The 23,813-nt window shown below is 53.3% G+C and overlaps 1 protein-coding gene across 1 annotated transcript; it reads left to right on the top strand.

Moving 5' to 3' along the window:
* The first annotated feature begins 9,815 nt into the window (after positions 1-9,815).
* Positions 9,816-11,385, top strand: NKX2-5 (NK2 homeobox 5). Its single transcript, XM_035559741.1, has 2 exons — positions 9,816-10,095; positions 10,778-11,385. Exons 1-2 carry the CDS (start codon positions 9,816-9,818, stop codon positions 11,383-11,385), a joined length of 888 nt encoding a protein of 295 aa, XP_035415634.1.
* Positions 11,386-23,813: the final 12,428 nt, after the last annotated feature.

The raw sequence follows: 23,813 nt of genomic DNA on the forward strand, positions 1-23,813 counted from the left end.
AGCATTTCATCCCTGTGCTGGATGGCTGCTGATAAAATCTGCCCTCGCTGAGACAAAGACACGAACGACATGGCTGTTGTGGGCCGCGTTACATTCTCCTCTGCTTTGGGCTTTTTCCGATTTCATGCCCCGAGGTTATCCTCCAGTTATTGTTCAGTGCTCCCGAGGAAGCCCAGCATCTCAGGCAGCAGCGAGAGGCTTCTGCTCCCGATGGCACCCACACCCTGGGGACCCACAAACACCCTGTTTTCCCCCAAACCCTGCCAGCCCTGGGGGCTCCCAGGCAGGGCTGCAGGTCCCACAAGGTGGCACTCGGCCACAGAATGAGGGACAGCCACTTGACAACCCCGTGGCGACTTCTGGGCAGAGCCTCGCGAAGACTTGTTCCATATTTCCATTATTTTCACTTGCTGAAGGATTTTTCTCAGTCGAGCCAAAACGACAACACTCTGGAAAAGCTCAGGGGAGAGCAAGGCTGGAAAATGATGCATGGCAAAAATCCTGGGGGTCTTTGCTTTGAGAAAGTGTGGCACACCTCTGCATGTAGGAAAAGTCTTGTCCTTGTGCCTCTGCAACAGAAACAGGCGTTTCTGTCACCTACATGAGAATCACCATAAGTGGGCCTAGATATATACCCTGCTAAACTGCAGTTTCTCTGTGCTTTCTACATTCTTTGAAGATTGTAGCATTTTTTAACAAAAAAATACTTACAGTCACACTGCAGCTACCTCAGAGTGGGTGCCCCAGCTCAGTGGGTGCTTTTTACCTTCACCTCTGCACCTTAAATTCCCTGGGCAATTGGGACTATCTCCTGTAGGGATAGGGAATAAAACCAATACCTCCCTGGTTTCCTCCCACGTGTGGGGTGATGAAGGTGGACCCGCCCGTACCAAAGCGCCCAGACACCCCTGAAATGACAGACGGGACAAAAAGCTCTCCCTCCATGCTCTAACAGCTTGCTGCAGAGCAAGGCCTGGGGCCACATGCTCAACAGGAAGGATAAAACTAAATATTGAGTGGCTGCTTGACACACGAGCGCTGTTCATCCTGCGCGCTTTGGGAGGCAGAGGCTGGGGGGGGAAGCAAAGCTGAAATCAACCCCAAAGGCCCATTGCTGATTGTGAACGTACACAGCAGAGGGTCGCATCCTGAGTGCCGAGTGCCCGACTTTGCAGCTCGCTCAGCAGCCTTTTTACCCTGTTTTTTACTTCTTGCAGAATTTGTATAAAAATTGGTTGAGAGCGAGCCCAGCAGCCAGCCAAGTAAGGGGCAGATTTCAAAATGCAGATTTACTCCAGGGCTTCTGGGGCTTATCACAAAGAAGCGCACAGAGCCGACATCATTTACTCGCATCGAACTGTAGAACAGAAATTTGTATTGTGGGACATTTTATCCTCTTGGAACTTTAATCCAGCTAATGCTAACAAGTCATTCTGAATAAATGCGGCGGGAATGAGGAGAGAGGGTCAGCTAAGCAAAGGGACCTACACTGCTTCCCCCAGATCTCCACCACAGAGTCACACCACCTCCTGCCCAGCACCTGAAACTCAGCACAAACACAGCCAAGGCTCGGTCTGGCCGAGCTTTTGCTCCCGTGAAGAACTGTGAAGTTCCCAAGACAGGAGAAGCACGGTGATTTTCTGCTCCCTGTTTCGCCACAGCTTCCATCACCTTAAGTGCAAAGCTCTGCCTGAACGTGAACTACTGGATCAGGTTCATATTTTGTAAATATTATTGTTATTTTATGGACCTTGGCATCAACGAGAGCGAAGATAGAGAAGCTAGAATACGACACAATGGTTTTGAGTGTGGCTGTTATTTGTCCATTTTTTAAAAAGCAGGGAGGGAGAAGGAAAAGGATAGTTTAGAATTGTGGTTAAACACATTTTTTTCTCTAGAGGCATTTAGGTTTTTGCCTTTGCTTTGTTTATTCTTCTTTGGGACTAAGTAAAGTCATATTTTTAAACATAGGACATCCCCCCTTTCCTTTTTAAATACTGAAATTCTAAGAGTCACTCTAGATAGGGCTCGGGCTGCTCTGACTGACTGGAGCCAAATGCATCTTTCAGAGTGTTTTCTTGTGGCCTAAGAAAGTATTTATTTTTTCAGTCATTCCACTTGGATGTACCTTTGTTCATTTTCCAGAGGCGGTTCTGTTTCATGATTTTTTTTATTTTAAATTACACCGTGTAATAGAATTCGTAGTTTGGGCCTCAGTTCTGTTACGATACTTCAAGCACATGAACCATCCTCAAAATCCAGATATTTCAAACTTAACCAGCACTTTAAGATCTTACTGAATCAGCACTTAATATTCCCTTAATTCTCTTTTGGGGATTTACCGCCTTTTAACTTTTCTTAACAGCGGATGCACAAGCCAGCTCCGACACACACAAAACCAAGGGCACGTTTTTACCAAAGCATGTTTGGTTCAGACAGCATGAGAAGCAGAGACAAGGGCTTTGGCTAAAAGCACAGCAGTGCCCCTGTCCCCGGGATGGACTCTGCCAAGCCGGAGGGCTGGAAGCCGCAGGGCAGCTAAGCCTGAGCTACATTCACGGGGACAGCGGTGGAAACAACTTCTGGACACAGTGAAGGAAAAAAGCCTCCAAAAATACTTTGGGATAGATTTATTTTTTTTTTCCCCCCAGGCTATGGCTAAACCGTGTTTCTGAACACGAGGAGCCACAGCGAGGGTCCCGGAGGTTTCGGGCACCCCGTGCAGAGGCAGCGTGGAGGATCTGCGGGCCGTAGCTGGAGGTCGGGAGTGCATCGCCCAGGCGAGTGGCCAGGGCACGGAGGGGCTGCGCTGGGGCAGCCGGCATCTGGGAAGAAGTAACGCAGAGCCTGACAGCTCGGAGACGGCCAGATGTTTTCATCATTACGGAAAAAATCTGGTGGTGCCTCTTTGCCCAGAGAAACGCTGGAGGAGGAAATATCCTCTTGAGCTCTGATCAGGGCTGCGGATTAAAAACTGCAAGGGGCCAGGGACAAAAAAAAAAAAAAAAAAAAAAAAAAAAGGAAGAAAGGATCTTTCCTGGCTCTAATATTTAACACGAAGATGCCCCAGAAGGCTGCATTGCCTCCTCGGGGATTTTTTCCCAAGCTCGCTGCCCTGGAGGGCTGGAGAGACAGGGCCCGAACGGGGCCCCTGGGTGTCCCCCCCGGGCGCTCCCTGTCCCTGGGGCTGCAGCAGGTGCTGCCCCGGGGCTGCCGGCACTGAGCCCGGCAGGGTTTGGGGAGCACGCGGCTGTCCCGCCCGCTTCCAAAACTGGCACTGAAGGGGGCCGCTGGCTCCCCCCGAGCGGCTCCCCGGGATTCGCCCTTCCCGTCGGATCCCCCCGTTCCCAAAAGCCCCATCCCCTGCCGGCTCCCCTCCCTAATTTTAGCTTTCAGACACGAGAGGGTCGGTGCGATTAAAATCCGGGAGTGCCCCCCCCCTCCTCCCCCCCCCCGGGAGCAAAGCGTGCGAAACCATCAGAAAACACCGGCAGCCAAAACTTAAACTCCGCGATTTCTTTACGAAATAAAAACCCGTCCCCGAAAACCAGTTCACGGGGAAGTTTTGCCGTTCCGTGCGTTTCATTTTGATATTCTTATTCCTGTTTGATGTTCTTATTCCTGGTTTTTTTTAGTGGAAAATTGCGGGCTGGGCTCGGCGGCGTTGGGCTGCACGGGGAGGCTGCCGCCCGCACCGAGCCCTGCCCTCGGCCGCTGGGCTAATTGCTTGTTAATTAGCTATGAGGGAATTAGAGAGAGGGAGACGGAAAAAATAGATGGGTTTGGGTATGCGATGGTAAATACTGGTAAATACGCGATTGGTAAATAGGTGGTATGCGGGTAGCATCGGAAATTTAAAAAGAAATCTGCGAAGACGGAAGAAACCTGGAAATTTTACACAGATTAAAAAAAAAAAAAAGTTAAAAATCTAAACAAGTTTTACAAGATTTTCGTTTCTCTCGCGCTCTCGAAAAACGGCATATTTTGTCTTCAGCGATTGCATATTCCTCGGGCTGGCAAAACCCCCATCCCGCCAGCCCGTTTGCCACTTTCTCTCTCCCATCTACCTTATTTTTGCCCGAGCTGCTTCTCAGCCCTTGCTCTCTCTGCAGAGCGAGCCGCAGCTGGACCCGGAGCTTCGGTTTTAGGGCCCCTGGGAGAGGAGCAGTGCCGGGATCCTCCGCTCCGGAGACACCGACCGCCCCGGAGCTACGGAAGCGCCCAACAGATGATTTCCCCCGAGTCGGGAAAAACAGCGGCCGGAGGGCGAGGGCCTGCTCCTGCCCCTGCCCCTGCTCCTGCTCCTGCTCCCGGGGGCAGAAATCCCGCAGCCGGGCCCCGCCGAGCAGGTGCGGGGAGCCCTTTTTTGCCCCTTTTTTGCCCAAAATTCACCGGTGGGCAAGGGAGGAAAAAGCACAATTAAATGTAAAGCAGAAAATGAGAGCGGGGACGAGCGTCCCAGGTTAGCGTGAGTTTATTTCGTTTTTATTCAACATTTTTTTTTTAATTCACACTTTAATTCATTCCTGCTCTCCGCAGGACCCCCGGGGACGGGTGGGGACGGCGCAGGGCACCGGAGAGCCCCGGCCCGGCCGTGTACCCCCCCCGGGACAGCTCGGCCGTGCCCGGTAAGGACCGGGGAAGCCTTCCCGGTGCTGGGACAAGGAGGAAGAGCAGAATCCCCGAGCCCGGTGCCGGCTCCTGGAGGGCGGCGGGGAGGCTCAGCGGGGACAGGGACCCCCCCCCCGCCCCGGAGCTTGCCCTTTCGGCAGCCGATTTCACGCCTCTCCGGTTGTGGGTCACAGGCTGGGCCCTCGCAGGACCCGAGGGAACATCGCCGGGAGACGCCGGGGCGGAGGCGGGGGTCAGGGCTCTGTAATTTTCCTCGGCCCGCTCCAGCCTCCCCCCTCCGCGGCTCGGCGCGGGGCAGGGGCTCGCCCGGAGGGTCGGTGGCTCCAGGCTGCGCCCCGGGCGGGGAGGTGGAAATCCCTTTTGGGCCAAACAAAGCCCAAACGCTAACTCACATTAAGTGTGTCCCACTCCTGTTCCTTCCCCACCTCCGACCCGTGCCTCCCCGCTTCCAGGCTGCGCACGGGCCCCGGGGGGGGGGGGTCAGAACGGGACCCCGCTGCCCTGGCCCGGAGCAGCCCCCCCGGCGCATCCAAGCCGGCTGGGATTTGCACGGCCAGCAGGAAGCGTCCGAGCAGTCAGACCTCGATCTCCTCTGGAAAGCGCCGTGAGGACAGACGAGCTGCAACCCCCCTGAAATCCTCCCGGCCGGGAGGCTGCCCCCCTTCCTGGGAACCGCTCCGCCGGGGGCAGGCTGCGGGGGTCGGGGCAGGCTCCGGGGGCAGCCCGCGAGGTCCTTCGTTTTTAAAGCGGGTTTGACCATCACCAGCCACCGGCGCACCCCGGATCAAGCCGCTGTTGCGTTTGTGAAGTCTCTTCGTTTGGTTTTCCTGCCCCTAAAATAACCGCATTGCTTCTGCCCTGCTCGCGCTCCCCTGGGAAACGCACCGGGCGCTTCTGTAATTAACTGTAATTAAGCTTTTACCCGAGCGCAGGTGAGCGGCGCGTACCGGAGGCAGCATTAAAACCGCGATCGCTGCGTCAATGCTCGGGAGCTGGGAAGGGAAGGAAGGCGAGATCCCAGGTCGCCCTCTTCCACCAGCGAACCCGGCCCGGGCAGAAAGGTTAGAGGCGAGGTAAACGCAAAGCCTCGGATTTATCTGACGGGCTCCCAGCCTTCAGCCGGGGGGGAGAAAGCCCACCTCCAGCGCCCGCGGGGCAGGAGCCAGCCTAATTGTCAGATTCCAGGCACGGAGCCCAGCGAGGGCAGCAGGGGAAAAGCCACGGATACGTTTTGCTGTCCCGAAGTCCCCCTGCCCCGGCCACCCTGCCCGGGTCAGCGGCGGGGACGGAAGAGCGGCCACCGAGCCCCGCTCCCGGCGCTGCTCCCGCGGGGGCGCCTGCCAAACCCCCCCCCCCCCCCCGGAGCGCGTTGGTTTTAGCCCGGTTTTTGCGGAAATCGCCCCGAAACGAAGGGATGAAGAAGCCGGGCGGCTCCGCGGTGCTTTCCGGCCGGGTGCCGCAGCCGCCCGGAGCGCACGGCAGCGGCCCTGGGATGCCGCAGCGAGCCCCGGCCCCTCGGCGCTGCCCTGGGCGTCAAGGTCAAAATTCCGCCCCCCCCCCCCCCGCCCCTTTTTTTTCCCCCTTGTTCCATGCCCTGGATGAGGCGCCGGAGGCCGGGGCCGCTCTCCCCGCCAGCAGCTCGGCGGGGAAAAGCGCGCTTCGTTACGGAAAAAAAAAACGAGCAAAAAAAATCAGAGCGAGGAGAGGAGGCGATTTGAGCTGCGGCAGAGCGAAGCGCCTGGACAGCTCCAAAGCCGCATTTCCCCGCAGAAAGGCGGAGGGGCGAAGCGACCCCTTCCCCAAGCCGGGGCAGCCCCGGGGGATGCCGAGGTCCCAGCGGCTCCCATGGGGAACTGGGAGATTGGCACCAGGTCGCGCAAACGAAACCCTAATAGGCTATTTCGGGACTACTGGCTCTTAACAAATCTATAGCACCTGAAGTGTTAGCACTCAATTAGTGACAAGGTTTCAAAACCCGGCGTTTACCGGCGAGGTATAAACAGAGTCCTGGGAGATAGCCGGGAATTAGAGCGGGAGGGGGCCCTGGACGTCTTAACCGGCTGGCATTAAGAGGAAAACTTTTTAAAAGGCCCCAGCTCGCTCTCTAAACAGTCCGAGGTGTCGAAAGCTCGGGGGGAGGGAGGATGTGCTCTCCGGGGCTAATTGCGTGGGTTTTTTGTTTGTTTGTTTTCCGCGAGGAAAGGTCTCTCTCTACATCCATACACGGATATTTAAACGAATTTCATTTAACAAGCGCGGGAAGAAGCAACGAGGGGTGGGGAAATCAAAGGGGCGCGGGGGCCAGGCTCAGCCCGGAGCAATCCAAAGCGATCCCAAAGCACCGCAGGAGCGGTGCGGGACAGCTCGGGGGGGCCGGGTACCGGTGATGCCCGGCGCCCCCCGGGGTCCCAGCACCCTCCTGCTGAGGGCCAGGAGGTCCCGTGGGTGCCAGCCCCGGGGACACCGGAGCCGAGGCGCCTGCAGGGTGCGGAGCCCATAAAGGACGGCGGTGCGAGGCGCCCGCAGCCAGCCCCGGCTGTCGGGGCGAGCCTCGGCCCCTCCGCTCCGCCACGATAAACGGAGCGGGCTCGGAGCAGCGAGCTGGAGAGCACCGGGGAGAGAGGCAGAGGGGGGAGCGGGTGGCGAGCCCCGACCCGGAAAGTCCGTGAGCTGCTGTGTGTCAGGGACTTATTCATCAATCAGCCGGACACAGAGCAGACCTGGCCTCTCTTTGCGGAGTGTTTGCTTTTTCACCAATTATTGCGGCCCTGCAGCTCTTTTTGTTGATACAGTAGTTCTAAAAAGTGCTAATGTTCATTTATCAGGGGGCCGAGCCCGGGACTCCCACTAGTTGTGATTCTTCCAAAAATATAAACACGCAGAGAAGGGCTAAGGCTAAAGCCCCCATTTGTTTCTAAACTGCAGTATTAAAAGTGATGCATTGTTGAAGATAAAGCGGAGATAACGCTGTCTGTCTCCAATGAATGTCTCCCCGACGCATTAATGACATTCCAAATGATAGCTGCGGCTTATCGTTCAATTAATCACTTCCACCCTCTGCAGCCGGGCCCACATCGATCGGGAGCCGCCGGGTGATTCCAGCCCTCCAGGCCTCGCTTCGGGGCCGTTTGGTGGCCGGCGGCTCTCCGCTCCTCTTCCTCCCCGGGGACGCCCCGCTGGGGATGCGCTGCGGGCCGGGGGCGGCCGGGGCCGGACCCCGCCGGGGTCGGAGCCGCTTCCCCGGGGGCTCAGCAGGCTTGGGGGGGGGGCTCCGGGGCAGGCAGGGCTTTTGCACCCCACTCGGCGAGCTCCGCCACCGAGCCGGGACGGGCGTTTTGCCTCCCCAGCAGCCCGGGCTGGAGGCGGTTTTCTCAGCCCCTGAGGCAGGCGGACCTGCAGCCGCCGCTGCGTTTTTTAGGGGCGATGGAGGCCGCTTCGTCACGCTGGTATTTACCGAGCCTATCCCAATAAACTTGGAGGGTAAGGGGAAGGAGACGACGGGGTCGGGAAGGCGGCCGGGCTGTGCGCCACGGACCCGGCCGGGGCTGAGCGGGGGTGCCGAGGCACACGGGAGGCTCTGCCGAGGCTGCCTCCACCTTCCCAGGGCGCTTCTCCCCTTTTCCTGCAGCCGAGGAAAATCCCCCCCGAACTGCCCCGGCCTCCTCGGGGCTCGTTCCCCAGCGAAGCCCGGGGGAAGCGCAGCCGCCGGGAGCGGGACCGGCCGCTGTGCCGCCTCCCTCCCTCGATAAACAGCAATATTTCGGGCCTCCGAAATATTCAGCACAAAATCCGGATCCGATGCACGACAAAACCGCTCCCGGGACGGCAGCAGGAGGCTGCAGCAAGAGGTTGCAAGCGCTGCTGCAGCCCCGGCCCCAAAGCCCCAGCATCGCCCGCAAAAAAAAAAAAAAAGTAATTAAAAAAATCCTTAACCAAATTGCCCCGAAACGCAAAACCTCTCCGTGGGGAGAGAAAAATCAGCAGAAGCGGGGGAAAAACTGCCCAGGGAGGGCTGCTGCGGGCAGGTGCCCTGGTTTTTCCCCGCCTCGGAGGACTTTTTTTCCCCCGTTGTGCGGGAGGAGGACGCTTTGCGGGCAGGAGCACGGGGACAAATCCTACAAATTGCCCCTCGGCGGCCGCCTGAGAGCCGCAGCCTCCCCGGCAGGGCACGGCCGAGGGCTCCCCAACTCACCGCATCCACGGGGGCTCCTCCGCTCGCTCCCCGGCCTCCGCTCCCCCTGCCCCGCAGGGCTCGGAGCCTCCCGGAGCCGGGCAGCCCGCACCAAAGAAGTCGTTCAAGGGGGATTTTTTTTTTTTTTTTTCCCTCCCACCCCTAAGCCAAGAAAGAGCCGTAACGCCCCCGGGGCTCGCCCCCGGCTGCTGGGGACACGGCGAGGTTTGCTGCTCCCTCGGCCCCTGGCCCCGTGTTTTCAAACGCTGGCACAAGCAGCGGTTTTTTTTAAAAAATAATGTTGGTTTGGAGCTGAAAGCTTTACGAACAACGGCGGAAAAAAACCACCCCTCGTTCCGGCCTCCAGAGCCCGAGGGTCGCTCCCTGTCAGCTGGCTTTTGCAGGCGTGTGAACCCTAAGCACGGATTTCCCCTTCGCACAACAGTGACCTCCCGCTTGCTGGTTCCTGCGCTCGGATATTGCAGAATGCTAAAAACGAAACCTCTGTTCCTTCGCTTAAAAAAAAAAAAAAAAATGAAATCAGCACATATTTGGTTGATGGTTTCCTCCCAGCCTGTTTATTTAATCTGACTGTATGATAGATGGCATCAGATAGGGGCTTTGTACACATTAGGCCATTCTGGATTTTTTTTTTTTTCTAAATGGATCAACAAACTCGGCAGGGAAAGCTGGATAAATACAGTGCCGCCCCTTTAAACGAGCGGGGATGTTTTGGAGATGTATTACTATATTAGGTGACATGCAACTTTGCATCTCTCATACCATCACCGCAATGTTGGCCAATAGAAAGCTAAAGTCACCCAAAAAGTGCCTAGTCCCTCCTTCCAATCCCTTATGGTCCGCTCCTACCTGCCTGCAGTGCACAAGGCGAGGCTGCTGGCGGGGATGCTATGTGCCCCCTCGGCGAGCTCCACCGCCGCTCCTCCTCGGCTGCTCCTCGCCTCCTTTTCCATGACCCCGGGCTCCGGCCGCTGCCCCGCTCTCCTCTGCCATGTTTCCTAGCCCTGTGACGACGACCCCTTTCTCGGTCAAGGACATTTTGAACCTGGAGCAGCACCAGAGCGGCCTGGCCCCCATGGAGCTGCCGTCGCCCTCCTGCATGCTGGCCGCCTTCAAGCAGGAGGCCTTCGGCACCGAGCCCCCCGGGCTGCCCGACCTGCGGGAGGAGCTGCCCGAGCCTCCCCCGGGCAAGGCGGCCTTCCCCAGCCCTTACTACGTTAAGAGCTACGCGGAGATGGACTCGGCCAAGGACCCCAAGGCGGATAAGAAAGGTAAAGGCGAAGCGGGGCTGCGGGGATGGTGCGGGGAGGCTGCGGGAGGCACCGCGACCGGCCTCGGCTGCCCGGCCGAGGGGCTCGGAGGAAGCAAAGCGAGGGGAGGAGAAGCATCTCGTATCCCCTATACCCCCCTCCAGACATCCCCCCGGCCCTGCAGCCCCTCGGAGGGGACAGACCCCTGGCCCCTCAACAGCCACGCTCGCTGCCAAAGCAGGAGGCAACGGCGCAATGTTACACCCGAGGCCTCCATCGTGTCCGAAAAGAAACGAGACAACAAGTTTTACTTCTAATCAATAGCTCTGCTGAGCCTACCTCCGCAGCTGGGGTTCGATATAAAGGGCACACGTGCGAGAAAGCCAAGCCATGGCAGAGACGAGCGTGACTAAAATCGGCACGGAGCCTCCTTGTTTACAAAAGAATAATAATGATAATAAAAATAGTAATAATAATAAAGACAAATTGCTTAAAGAGGTACTTGAGACTTGAGCAAGCATGATTGAGACAGTGCCGCTGCCACAAGAGCAGGCCAGCAGCAGTGGGGCCGGGGGAAGAGACGGCGCTGCAGGGTCTTTCTCAATACACACGGGTTGTTTAATACCGCTTTTCTTCCCTTCTTTTTTTATTCCACCCCCCCCCCCCTTCCCTCTTTTTCCTTTGCCCGTTTGTTTTGCTGCAGAGCTGTGCTCCCTGCACAAGAGCCTGGAGCAGGAGAAGAGAGACCTGGACGATCCCGAGCGCCCCAGACAGAGGAAGAGGAGGAAACCTCGCGTCCTCTTTTCCCAGGCCCAAGTCTACGAACTGGAGAGAAGGTTCAAGCAGCAGAAATATCTCTCGGCTCCCGAAAGAGACCATCTAGCCAACGTCCTAAAGCTCACCTCCACCCAGGTGAAAATTTGGTTCCAGAATAGAAGGTATAAATGCAAAAGGCAGAGACAGGATCAGACCCTCGAGATGGTGGGGATCCCGCCGCCCCGGCGGATAGCCGTGCCGGTGCTGGTGCGGGACGGGAAGCCCTGCCTGGGGGAGTCTTCTCCCTACAGCTCGCCCTACAACGTCAGCATTAACCCCTATAGCTACAACGCCTACCCCGCGTACCCCAACTACAACAGCCCGGCCTGCAACGCCAACTACAACTGCAACTACCCCTCCGTGCAGCCCATGCAGCCCTCGGCGGCCGGCAACAACTTCATGAACTTCAGCGTGGGGGACTTGAATTCGGTGCAGACACCCATCCCGCAGGGGAACGCGGGCATCTCCACGTTGCACGGGATCCGAGCCTGGTAGGGCGGCCCCACAGGGGAACCCCACACCGGGGGGAGGAACTCGGCCGCGGCTGGGAGCCACTCTCGGGACACTTGGGGGCTGCGGGGGGACGAGGACGGGTCGCTGGAGCATCCCGCCGGAGCTCAGGAGCCTGGCACCCATCTCCGTGAGGAGGCCTCCGGTGTTTGGAGCTGGCACTGGGGGGCTGCTCCCACCCCCGGCCGTGCCGGACCCTTCTGGCTCCCTGCTTCCAGCGGGGTCTTCGTCCCGGTAATTCCTCCCCTTCCTTCCTACAAAACAGCCGCTCGTTTTGCTTGCCTCCTTCCCACTAACCGAACAACAGCGAGCCAAGCCCTACAACCCGTAATTATTATTTTTTTTTACTCTTATACTAATTATTATTGAGATCCACATTTAAGTTTTGCACTTCCTATACGGTCACTGCTGCCCGGCCAGCTCAGCGCCCCCCCGGGCTGCCCCTCACCAGGCAGCTGATGGGGCTCTCGTCAGCTCACAGCCGAGGACAGACCCCCTGGGGAACAAGGGCCCCCCGATCCCCCGGTCCCTGTAGGGTTATGCACTAAAACGTCCGTTAGTACCGAAATGCACTGTCCTCTCCTCGTCCCGCCGCCTTTCCCTTTGCTGTAGCAGCTGACGGAGATCAGCAAGTTGTCATTAAAGAGAGTGGCTTTCATTGCGCGTCCCCCGCCTTCATTGCACGGCCAAGGTCCCCCCTAGGGCTCCCCGCCGACCCCCGGGGCTCCCCCCTGCTGCCACCCCTCCTCGTGTAGCCCTCCCTAAATTCCAGCGATTTCCGCGTTGGTGAGTGCAAACGGTGCTTGCATTTTCAATGTCTTTTAAAAATAATTTTCAACCTGCTTTGGAAGCCCGAGCCCGGGCAGGACTGCTGTGCATGAGCCCTGTCCCCCCTCCCTCCATCTCCCAGCCGGATCCCATCGCTGGGAGGCTCTGGGGGGGCTGAGTTCTTCCTCGCACAGAAAGGCGGTGCAAGGGGGGGGGGGGAACAGCCCAAGCCCTAAACCACAGGGCTCGGGGGCTGCCGGAGGGGAAGGGCCCCCCGCCTGCTCCCTGCCTCTCCCCTGGCTCAGCCCCAGCCCCTCAGCCGCCTTTACAGTAGTCGCTATCAAATGTCAATTATTGGGAGTGAGAAACAACAAACATTGTAATTCGGCGCAGTCAAAACATCCTCTGAGTGTCTGAGATTGTCCGGCCCGGTGATAAGGCGATTAGGGGAACCTGCAACCTCTCCTGTCCTGGCCCTATCGGCCCCATCAGTAAACAGGGATGGAGACAGGGTGGCTGTGGCCCTGGGACATGGGATGAAAGGCTGCTGGTGAATGGAAGCCTTCTGCAGCCCCCCTCCCTCCTTCCCAAAGGGAGCAACCCCACACCCCGCGAGGCGGGATGGCACAGCCGAGGAGCTCCCACCTCCTCCTGGTCTCTGCAAGGGGCAGACGAGTCCTGGGTGCTGCTCGCGGAGCCCCTAATGCCGCATGGGGCACAGCCACCTGCCTGGGGCTGTGCAAAGGGGGCCTTCTGCCCGCTGAGGCCAGCCTGCCTCGGGGACACTTACCCGGCAGGGGGACACTGGGCTTGTTACAGCAAAGGGGGCCAGGCCGCAGGGTCCAAAGCACCAACACACGGCTGCCCACCCCTGACTGTGCAGGAGCTGGGGCCAGCCCCAGAGCGGTGCAGCCCGGGAGGAAAGGGCTACTTCTGCACGAAACCACTCCTGTCCCGGGACCGCTGGCTGCACCTTAACTTTGGCCTTCTTCGCACACAGTCCGTGGGGCGGAGGGACTCTGAGACTTCAGCAGGTGGCTGAAAGATGGCAGGGTAGGCAGAGAAGAGCCTGCTCAAAGAGCCGAGGCGTCTGCCTTCCCGAGAGCCGCAGGGAGGGAGCACGGGAGGGAGCCAGGTTTAAACTCTGCCATGCCGTGGGGCACCGGCAGTTCTGTGCCTCAGTTATCGATAAGGCACGCACAGCGTTACTGCCTGGCTCAAGGCTGCTGGCATCGTCTGCAGTCAGAGCCTCCTGCTGCAGAGCTTGGCCAGGATCAGAGCTGACAGGGAGCCCTCAGGCGATGAGGACAAGTCCTGAGTTAACATGAGGGAAAGCATCGAGATCAGCTACGACGCGACTCTCTGCTGTTCAGAGGCTGGCCCTTTATGAAGTGGTCTACAGCACCCCTCTCACTTCCACATAGTCCAGACATCTTTTCCCTTCCTCACACGCGGTCATTTCTTCAAATTTATTTTCCCCCAGCCCTATCTCAGCAGCGCAGCTATCAGGGAATCCAGCTGTCCGCTGGGATCTGGCCTGCCGTTACTCTGAAGGGCAGATCTGGACACCACTTTCAGGTCCAGCTTCCAGGACTGCCCTGTGCTCGTTCTTGCACGGGATGGATGCGCAGCCCCTCACACGCTCCTCTCCTCCCCACGCTTCCCCATCCCCGCGGGAATTGCATCACGAGCAGATGCACGGCAGGATAAGACGGGGCCCTGGAACAGCAGCCGGAGCTTTGGAGCCAGCTCCGAACATGATGCAGGCAGGGGACAGAGCAGCAGCTGGCTGAAGGCGAGCACAGCACCGCAGCCCTGCTCCAGCAGCCGCAGAGCAAGGCGTGGTTATAGACCTCTCGTTAGGTGGATATGGGGGAAGCTGGATAGAATTAATGCTCATTAGGAATTAACCCCCAACATGCTGATTTCAGCCACAGGGCACTCACGGTGTTCATGTGCTCAAGCACCCCATCGCTGCTAGTTCTGCTCTGTCGGGTCTGGCTCGCCTCCTGCAAGAGCAGCCTCCAGAGCCGGTGTGGCCAACAGGGTTGAGCGGTGGAAAAAGGTTTCCCCGGGATTTTGAAGGCACCCAGGCTGTCGGCACACACCACGGCACGCCCTCACACAAGTCCAGTCCTCTCAACTGCTTACAAAAACTGAACGCATCAAACCTGACATGTCTCTGCCTGAGCGTGAAGGGCTCCAGGTCTTTGGAGCAATATGAAAAAAAAAAAAAATATATATATATATATGCTTAGAAAGCATCGTTCCAGAGGAAAGCACAGGGTATGAATGTTTCCCTAGGGAGCCTGAAATCAGAGATCCTCTCAGTGTTTCGGGGCATGCTAGGGGGTGAAGGACAGAGGTTTTTAATAATCCTTGTACCTGGATCTGATCTCAGTGCCCTTTCCTCAGCTTTTTTGAATTGCGCGGTCTGGCACTGGCATTTCCCCCTCCCCCCGTTCTAGGCCAGCTTTATTTAGAAGAACTCAGTGCCCCCAGCTCCACCCGAAGGTAACGGGAGTGCAGCTCAGCACCACTTCTCTTCAGACATATTGTGTACGGTGGGTTTACACAAACTATCTGGAATTCATACAACTTGTAAAGGAACAAAAATAACAAATAAAATGTCAGCTGTAAGGGACTGATACCAAATCCCTTGTCTCTGGCAGTTTTCTAGAAATCGAGGTAATTGTTTTTCCTAAATAACACCCCTACAATTCCTAGAGTGCATCTGTGGCCAGAATCTTATTCCTTGAGTTCTGGGAGCTTTCACACAAAGTTACTCCGTGGAGTCACAAAACAAGGTTTGGTCCTGGCAGGAATCAGCCAAAGTGTGCTGGAGGAGCCCAGCAGGAAAACAACAGATCAACAGCCCTCTCCCCCCTGCCCCTGCTCCTAATTCATCTCACTGACAACAGTTTAGATCAATATCAGCAGTAAGTGATTTCTTGTTAACGGGGATTATTAAGAAGAATCAACACCTTTAAAATGCTATTCCTCATTGTCTCCAGAGTGAGAAAAGGAGACTGGGAGCTTTCAGACTGGAGGCTGATCTTTCATTCCTGGGTGCTTGATTTACTGCAATATCAGCTTCGTGCTACGTTTTTATGCAGAGAGAGAGGGAAATGGAGACTTCTCCCAACAGGAGACCAAGCACCGGCAATACATTTGTGGAAGTTAATTAATCGAGGTTTAGCAAAGCGACACAGAATAAATTACTTGCAAATCATTACCTGTCTCCTGCAGTCATTTGTAGCACTGCCTCTCCAGAGCATCGTTCACTAAGAAAGCCTCCTTCAGAGACAAGGCCTTCCCTAACTTCTTCCTAGTTCACTTCCATGCCACAGGCAATTGTGGTGTTTCCACCCCCCCCCCAAAACACATTGCTTTGTTATTTTAGAACAAACTTCAAGTCTGCCTCCAGCAGTGGTCTCATCATTACTGCTTCTTCCGCTTCTTGGGCCATGCATTGACCCACACTGATTTTTTTCCTTTCTGGATACCAACACAGGATCTTTAAGGATCTCAAAGTCCCCCCTCCTCCCTTCCCACTGCAGCTCATCAGTTAGTCCTCAGAAGGCACTGAGCAGAAAAGTATCTCCAAGGGCACCAAATGAACTAGGCTGGTGTTGATTCTTACCATAGCGAAGGTTGTACAGCTGCCCCTCAGCTAACCAACCAGCTTTAAAGCATCTCTACCATTGCCATCACACTACTGCATACGCTTGCCCCAGACTGTTGCCTGAAATGCATTTGAGCCTATGGGCTGGCTGAAATCAGTATTAAAAAAAAAAGTAAAAAATAATAGATGAGCTTCATTGTCTTTGTGTGAAAGAATTGCTGTAACTGCAGATCACATACAAAGTGTAAATGGAGCCCTGATGAATACACTAAGATACAGAATAAGACAAAAAATAAACTTTCCTGAACATGAGCAAAAGGAAAAGATGACAGAAACCCATGAAGAGAGATGAGGATCCAGAAAAGCAAAGCAGGGCGCACTTAAAGCAGCTCTCTGTGCTGAACAACTGATGCACTGACTCCACCAAGACCATAAAACAGTTAAGTCATCCCTGCTTAAAATAACATTTGTTTGGTGTCAACAAAGCAGCACAGGCTAATGGCTAAAACACAGGTCTGCACGTCAGGAGACCCGTGTGGTTTTCCCAGCTCCATTACAGGCGGAGGCATCCCATTTTCAAACGGGTCAGTGCAGGCAGACCCCTGCACCTACACAAAGCGGGGGCCACAGAAGTGCAGCGCTCATCCCCGTGGCCTGCAGCGAGTGCTCGATGCTTGCCCAGTTTGATGTGCTGGAAAAAGAAGTTGCCCAAAAGAAAAATCAACTCGCAAAGGGGCAGAATCTCCTAGCGGCCAAAGCGATTTTATTCCTTAGGTTTGGATAGCATTTATTGGTCTTGGGGAGACGTCCTGGAACTAAATTGCTATTTGTGGAGATGGCGACACTGAAGGAGAAACAAGCATGAATGATGCTACTGTAGAGTGGGTAAGGTCAAGAGTTAACAGGCCCAAGAAGGAAAAGAAAATAAGTTTGTCCAGCACTTCAAATTCTATGAAATGCTCTATTATTTATTAGGAAACAAACTTTTTTTTCTTTTTTTAGAGTTTTGGTCCTGGATCCAAGAAATCTGGTTGTTTAACAGATGACTAATTTTCAGGGTTAAAAACACCTCCTCTCAGAAATATTTTATAGGTGTTCTGCATATTGGGACTAGGATTTGGTGCACTCCGCTGCTGCAAGAATATAACCATAGTTTATTTTAGCACTGCAGACGTTTCCTAAATAGATTGCATTGTTCTCCAGCATAGGCTTTGAATAAATCACAGGACTGGCTCCTAAAAATTGCCCCCCAGATCCCATCTTCCTGGCCAGGATTTTCTGTACCCCTTACTATCTGTGAGAAATAAAAGCTGCTTTCAAAGCCGTCCCTGCAGTCACTGGAGGTGCAGCACACAAACATGTGCACAGTGCTGGCTGGCTGTCATCAAGAGAAGCTGTTAAAAAACAGGCCACCCCCCCCCCCCCCCCAAAAAAAAAGTGCTTCAGTCAAATAAGTAAGTTTTATATATTTTTAAGTAGCAAAAGACTAGAACAAATTTGTACTGCCTGGCCCCAGCAAGTCAGTTCTAATGATATCAATGGGCTGATTTATGCTATTTCTGGGAAGGAAAACATAAATCTCGGTTGACTTGAGGTTCCACGTGCTACTTTATGCATTGTGCAGTGTCAGCTGCCGCTTCCCTCGCCACCACAGAGACAGGTCCAGATCCATCCCGCAAGTACACACGCTTCACTTTATGGCCGTGGTTAATCCCGCTGAAGGTCCTCATACCAGCACAGACAGCACACGAGGCTCGGAGTGGAAGTGGAGGTACACGCTGACACCCGGCTGCATTTCTGGCATCCTCCCGTGCTGAGGCTCTAGCGTCCTGCTGCTGTTTGTTTCTGGTTATGAGGGCTAGGGGAGTTGTTATACATGCGCTGGGGTATGGTGTATATCTGGGTTTTTCTTTCCAGTCGCATGCCCAGGAAGTAATCCACACGCTGCACATCCATGGGTATTGCAAGAGTCCTGTGCTGTCACCACTGTACAAAGACCCCCCACAGGGAACGCAGCTCCTCGCTGACATCTTTATGGACAGCCCCTTTAGAGCAATGCTGAAAATTTGCTTTACTCACTCATAGTTCTTAAAACAGGAAAGCTGAATTGCTGCTATAAAAAGAGATGTTCTGCAGTATCTCTCCCCTACCACTCACAGGCATCAGCATGCCTGTCTGGGACCTTGGGCTAATTTCTCCTTTTAGATGCACAAAAAAAAAAATCCACAAGAGCTGCTGGTCTGCAGCAGCACTGAGAGCCAGGCCTGAGACACCAATTTAGAGCCCACTGGTATTTCTCCTTGAGAATTTAAATTTAAATGACTTCTTATATAATGAGGCATTACAACTGGAAACCAAGTTTCCCTAGGCAGTCCTCAGCACTAATATTATAGCATTTCATTTTTATACACACAAGGATTATTCCCCAGGTAGCAAGGTGGAAGTGAGTACTTAATGCTTTTCCCACAAAATAAAATAAGAGCACAGGGAAACTACATCTACTGCAGCACGCCAAAACAGGGATGTTTGTAGGTTAATTTCCAAATATCTTTAGTTTCTTTCCCAACCACACTTCTAGTCCTATTGGTCTCAATATATGGTTGTGAAAACACTGCACTCTACCCCTTTGATCAGCTAGTGAAAAGCCCTTTCATGTCTTGCTGTCTTCATTACCTTACGTTTTAATTGCTGGCCTTGCATGGGACAGACAGGTGGTACAAGGTCACAGCAGGAGATGATGGATGCCTTTTGGCCGTGCAGGTCCAGATTACACATGCTGAAACCAACCTGTGCAGCAGCAATCCATGCTGCAAGTGGGGGGGATCAGCAGGGCACCCACAGCCACCAAGCATCTATTTTAGAACCCATTAGAAACCAATAATCAATACTGCTTCAGTTCTTTTAATGTGGCATTTTAAACCCCTACACACCCCAGTGTTACTCAGCTGAGCACCACCCGCCCTGCAAACTACTGGGATGACCATTTACACGTTGCTGAGATGGCACATCAGGGTTAGGGGGATTTAACTCAAATCGCTCAGATCAGAGTTAGAGGCAAACCCCCAAATTTTAACACCACAGCTCCTGAACCAGTGGCTAAGCTCTGGTGGAGTGAACATTTCTGAACAAAAGAATTAGCTTGGTGCCAAACTAACTTATTTTACATTCCACAAAAACATTGGTAAGTAGAAATGTTGGCGTTTTTTCCCCCCTTCCTTTTTACACACCCAGAGCTTCCCTCATTGTTCCACAGAGGATGACAGTTCTATGGTTTGGATCCCTGTTGTACACAAGCTTCATCAGCGTTACCCTTACTCCACCTTTCTACAATTCATAAATACCATGAAAACCCATCGTTACCATGATACAGAAGGTCTCTTCTCCAATACCTTAGATTTGCTGGGCTTCTTGGTCACGACAGGAGTTACACAAGCCTTGTTGCAAGGATAGCTACGTTGGGCAGTAGATATCATCCTGCTCTTTTATTTACTTAGAGAAGGGACAAGAAATCATAATGAGGAAAATACCATGCTGGACCATCAAGAGTTTTGGCCTTAAGCTGAAGACAGAGCAAATAGGCTACCAAAGCAAAGGCTGAATACAGACATGTTCCTAAGCGTCATGTAATTCAGATTCAAGCTTAAGTTTGAGTAACTTTTTCAGCTTTGCAGCACAGAAAAGCCACAGTCGGAGTTGTGGTGACACAAGACACTCTTCAGGTGAGGTCAATATCATTATGCTCAACTTGTCTCAGGTAAAAAGGTAAATTGGGGGTAGATCCATTCAAATCTCAGCATAAAACCGAAACAGGAGAGAGGTTTCTAAGAGTCAGGCAATTATTTGCCCCCGGTAGTAAGACACACCCTTACTACAAATGCAAAATTAATGTATTTAAAGATTCTTTCTTCTGCAGAAAGCCAAGCTGGCCCTCCAAGATTTGTCCTGAAAGGCAGAGAGCCTGACTAACTGCAGAGCAGAAGGAAATGCCTCCTATCTCCTCCTCCCCCTGCCTCCCAGATGGCCATTCCTTTCATTTGCTGGGCAGGTTCCTTCCCTACACGCAGCTGTTCCCAACTGCAGCCAAAAATCAAGACGTTGGCACTCATTAGCTCTACTCAGTCCTTTCATCCCGAAGTCAACGGGACACACTTAAAGAGCATAAATGACAGGAGTCGAGTTTAGGCTGAGGTACAGGTGGCTGGGACTCGAGAGGCCATTCAAACAATTAGTTCCCCACTTACAGTCTTTTTTTTTCCTGGTGAAATACTATTTAGGTGAAATAAATTTTGCAGATTGTGTGTCAGTTGAAGAGCGTCATCCTCTACAAACATCTTGATGCCATTCCTGTTGTATCAAGCAGGATACCAGCACAACACCCACCTTCTGAGGAAAAATAAAAGTATTTAGAGGAGATTCAGAATCAGTTGAGAAAACAGTGTGGGTTACAGGAATTTTATATTTTTTTTCCTTAAGAAAGGAAACAACTTCAGAATTTGAGTCACTGACATGTTGTGGAAAACTTTCAGGGATAAAGAATAATCACTCTGAAAACAGTCTTGCAGTGATCAGCTGTTGTGCAGGGTGCTCCTTATTTACGCCTGTTATGTAGTATGCACACTTCTTGTGGTCTTGCTTTTTTTTCCAGCAAGCTCAAAGTTGGTGAGATCTTGAAATTGGGAAGACCCTATTTAAATTCTAGCCCTAAAGCTCCATGCAGAATCTTGTGGGGGTCATCTAACCTCACGTACAGTGCTGCAAACAGCGGCAGATGGTTCAGGGGAGGAACAAGGTCCTCCATTGCCTACTGAACACGGGCAGCCTGAAAAGACACAGACAAATTTCTGCTTTGGAGCAGGGATTAACTTGCATGCTAAATGGATGGAAAAATGGATGGGGCTGGGGGCGAGCGTAGGGAAGCCTTGCACGAAGAGGAACTGACTTTTCAAAAGAGAAAACACTTTTTGATGACCCGAGCTAAAGATAGGATGAGCACAACCAGCAGCTTTTTAAGGCAGCACATCCCATCTTATCAGCAAGACCCCTAGAAGGGGAAACAGCTTTCACCGAATGTGGCATTTTACAGAGCTCTTCCTCCAGCCACCAGCCAGCTCTAACAGTGCAACAGGAACACACACCTGTGAGCACATGCAGGGCTCAGAGCTGGCTTTCCCCAGGCCACGGGATGCCCCACAGGGCCAGCAGCTCGCTGAGCCCCACCGGGGGGCTGGCTGCACCCCACAAGCGCAGAGGAGCCTTCCCTAAAGGCTCCCCCATGGCTACACCCAGGTACCACAGACCCACCCTTTATCATTTTGACTTCTGACCTTGAGACGGGTGCAGGGCTTCCCCGCCACCATCATCGCTTCCGTCCAGCTCCCAGCAATGGGGATGCTTAAAAAAAAAAAAGGGCATTGCAGTGATAGATTTGTCAAGACCAAGGGTCAAGTTTATGTTGATCTACAGGTGTCAGAAGGGTACTGATCCAACGATTAAGGTCACCATAAATCCTCAGGGGAATGAGAATACCACATAACTTATTTGCAGATGTTACAGACGTAACCAGATAAGGTAGAGCAACCGCCCAGCAAGCACTCACAGACACAGCCAGAGCAACAGGTGATGCCAAAATGTTAGTTTCCTGTAAGCCTCGGTGGCCAAACATATAAAAAAAAAGGTGAAAACAACCCATTCAGAATAAGGGCATTTGTTTCAGCTTAAATTGGGATATCTTTGGCTTACACAAGATGAAAGACTGTGTAAACACAGTCCTTTTTGGTCACCTTATTCCCCTAGCAGTCCTGGGTTATGACTGATTCAAGAAATACTTTTGGGAATGTAATTACTTTGCAGACGGAAAAGCTGTTACACGAGGTGCGGCAGATACAGGAAAATAATTTCCTGCTCCTTATTTCCAGCTCCTCAGCAAAGGCTGATGCTAAAGTTTTCCAAAGCATTTGACACCAGTCGGGTGCGATCACAAGCCCTGCAGCCAAGGAGCAGGCAAGCTTCTCCAGCAGTGGTGGCTCAGTGCTCCTGCAGCTCAAGCATCCAAGGCCAGCAGTTACTGCAGAGCACGATGCTCGATCCCTTTATCACGGCTCCTCTCCCTGCGGCAGTCAGAGCAAGTTCTAATTTTAAAAAGCAGCGATATGGTCCCGATGCAGTCCCGCATAAATACCCAGCAGCTAACTGTAACACAAGCGTGCACGAGCCATTATGCAGTTGGCTACACAGAGCTGCGCTGAACAGAATGCAGAAAGTTCGCTTGCTAACTTGAAGCTCAAAAATAAAATTGGCAAAAAACCTTTAGAATAACATGGGGATTAACATATCAGATAAATACTTTGGATTAACTGCAGTAATTTTAATAAGAGCAAGTCAATAATTAAAAACCAAGTTTTATCTAACTCTGTTCCTTTGGAAGAATAACCCCTAGCATAATAAAATCAATACACCGTCCTTTGTGATATATTCCAAAGGAAATTAGAAACGTATAGGAATTAAGGAATCTCATTGGGATAGAAGAAACTCATTTTAACTTAAAATAGTTTTGAGCACCAAGCTGCAAGCTATCTTTTTTTCATAAATTCCACATAGAAAAATTGGAAGTCATATTCCAATAGATCAAAAAAGCTTATTATGAGAATAATATGCCATATATCTGGGTGCAGCACACCTCAGTTAAAATATGCAGCTGTTGCCAAAGCCCAAAGATTACTCGTTTTGGAAATATTTGTAGCATCTGCGTTGCAGTTTATTGTGCCTCTGAGTGATGGTTAGCACTGAAAGCAGAACGCCTCAGTGTGTCCGAAGGGGGGCTTTCCTCTGCTCTGCTTCACCAACACAAGCAGGCAGCTCACTCACGTACCCAGAGTGGGCACACGCTCAAGTATTTTGCTGAATAGTGCCCCAAAACACCTAAGAGCATATACAGCAGCGTATATCACGGCTGGTTTCTCCCTGCCCAAAGGCAGAGTGTTTCAAAACCGCCCTTAACTCTATTATATCGAGCATCGACTCATTTGTGTTGGAATTCAACCTGACGGAATCGGGCTTCGCTTTGTTCCAAGGAGGCGCAGCTGGGTAGGCGAGTGCTGAGGCGGTGCAGGGCTCAGCAGAACTTGATTTCACAGTGCGACCTAGTGGTTCCTGGGATGAACGATCCCCGAGGCAGAAGGCGGCCTCCCACGAGCTCAGTGAGAGGCAAACCCAGACCCGTGTAAACGCAAACCTGCCTGAGCGGAACAGCAACTGGGTATTGGCATTGCAGGAGAGGGGAAAAAAATAGAGAGCAGGGAGAACCGCCTAAGATCACTAACCCAGGCAGTTCCGACTGGATATTGGTCTATAAATTCACATTGGCAACCCACACTCCAGCAGCTGCATCCGATGCCAGACAGGTAGCCCCTTTTTTATTCGACAATTAGGACTTTTCCTTCCTCCCCGCTGCTGGAGATTAGCATGGGAAAACTGAGCTAGTGGCACTGGAGGCCTTTCAGAGACTGTCCCTCCCTTTTTCATCCTCTCTCTCTCAGTATCAAGATGTCAACGCCAGGCTCTGATGAGAACTTCAGACAAGCCTCTTTGAGCTTCTCCACATTTCCTGCCAGCACAGGGGTGCTCTGGAACCAGCCACACTGCCTTCTCCCCATCAGAAACCTTTCCAACCTCCTTTCAAACTTCCCTCTGCTCCGAAACAGGTCAGCAGCTGCTGCCACTGCCTTCTGCACAGCCCAGTACCACCTCCTCCCTTCCTTCATCTATATCCATCCATCCGTCTTCCTTCACTGTGGGGGCCTTGCTGCAGGAGCCACGCCATTGCCCCGTGCTCATGCAGACAGAAAACAGCAGTGCCCAGGTGCTACACCTAATGAGATGAAGTCTCATTAAAACCCAGCAGGGCAGACAGGGAGCCAAGTCGGGCAGCATTCGGTGGGAGAAGTCCAACCCCGGTACGAGACAGCCGCCGGACGCGACGGTTTTCCCATATTTAGAAAGGGGAGAACGATGCTGGCCTCCC

Source organism: Cygnus atratus, chromosome 14 (genome assembly GCF_013377495.2).
Source record: "Cygnus atratus isolate AKBS03 ecotype Queensland, Australia chromosome 14, CAtr_DNAZoo_HiC_assembly, whole genome shotgun sequence".
NCBI classification, from domain to species: domain Eukaryota; kingdom Metazoa; phylum Chordata; class Aves; order Anseriformes; family Anatidae; genus Cygnus; species Cygnus atratus.

Bases quoted from the DNA above. Each gene is read 5' to 3' on its own strand.
- NKX2-5 (XM_035559741.1), top strand. From the start codon at position 9,816: ATGTTTCCTAGCCCTGTGACGACGACCCCTTTCTCGGTCAAGGACATT. The intron at 10,096-10,777 runs GTAAAGGCGAAG...GTTTTGCTGCAG, and splicing joins CCCCAAGGCGGATAAGAAAG to AGCTGTGCTCCCTGCACAAG.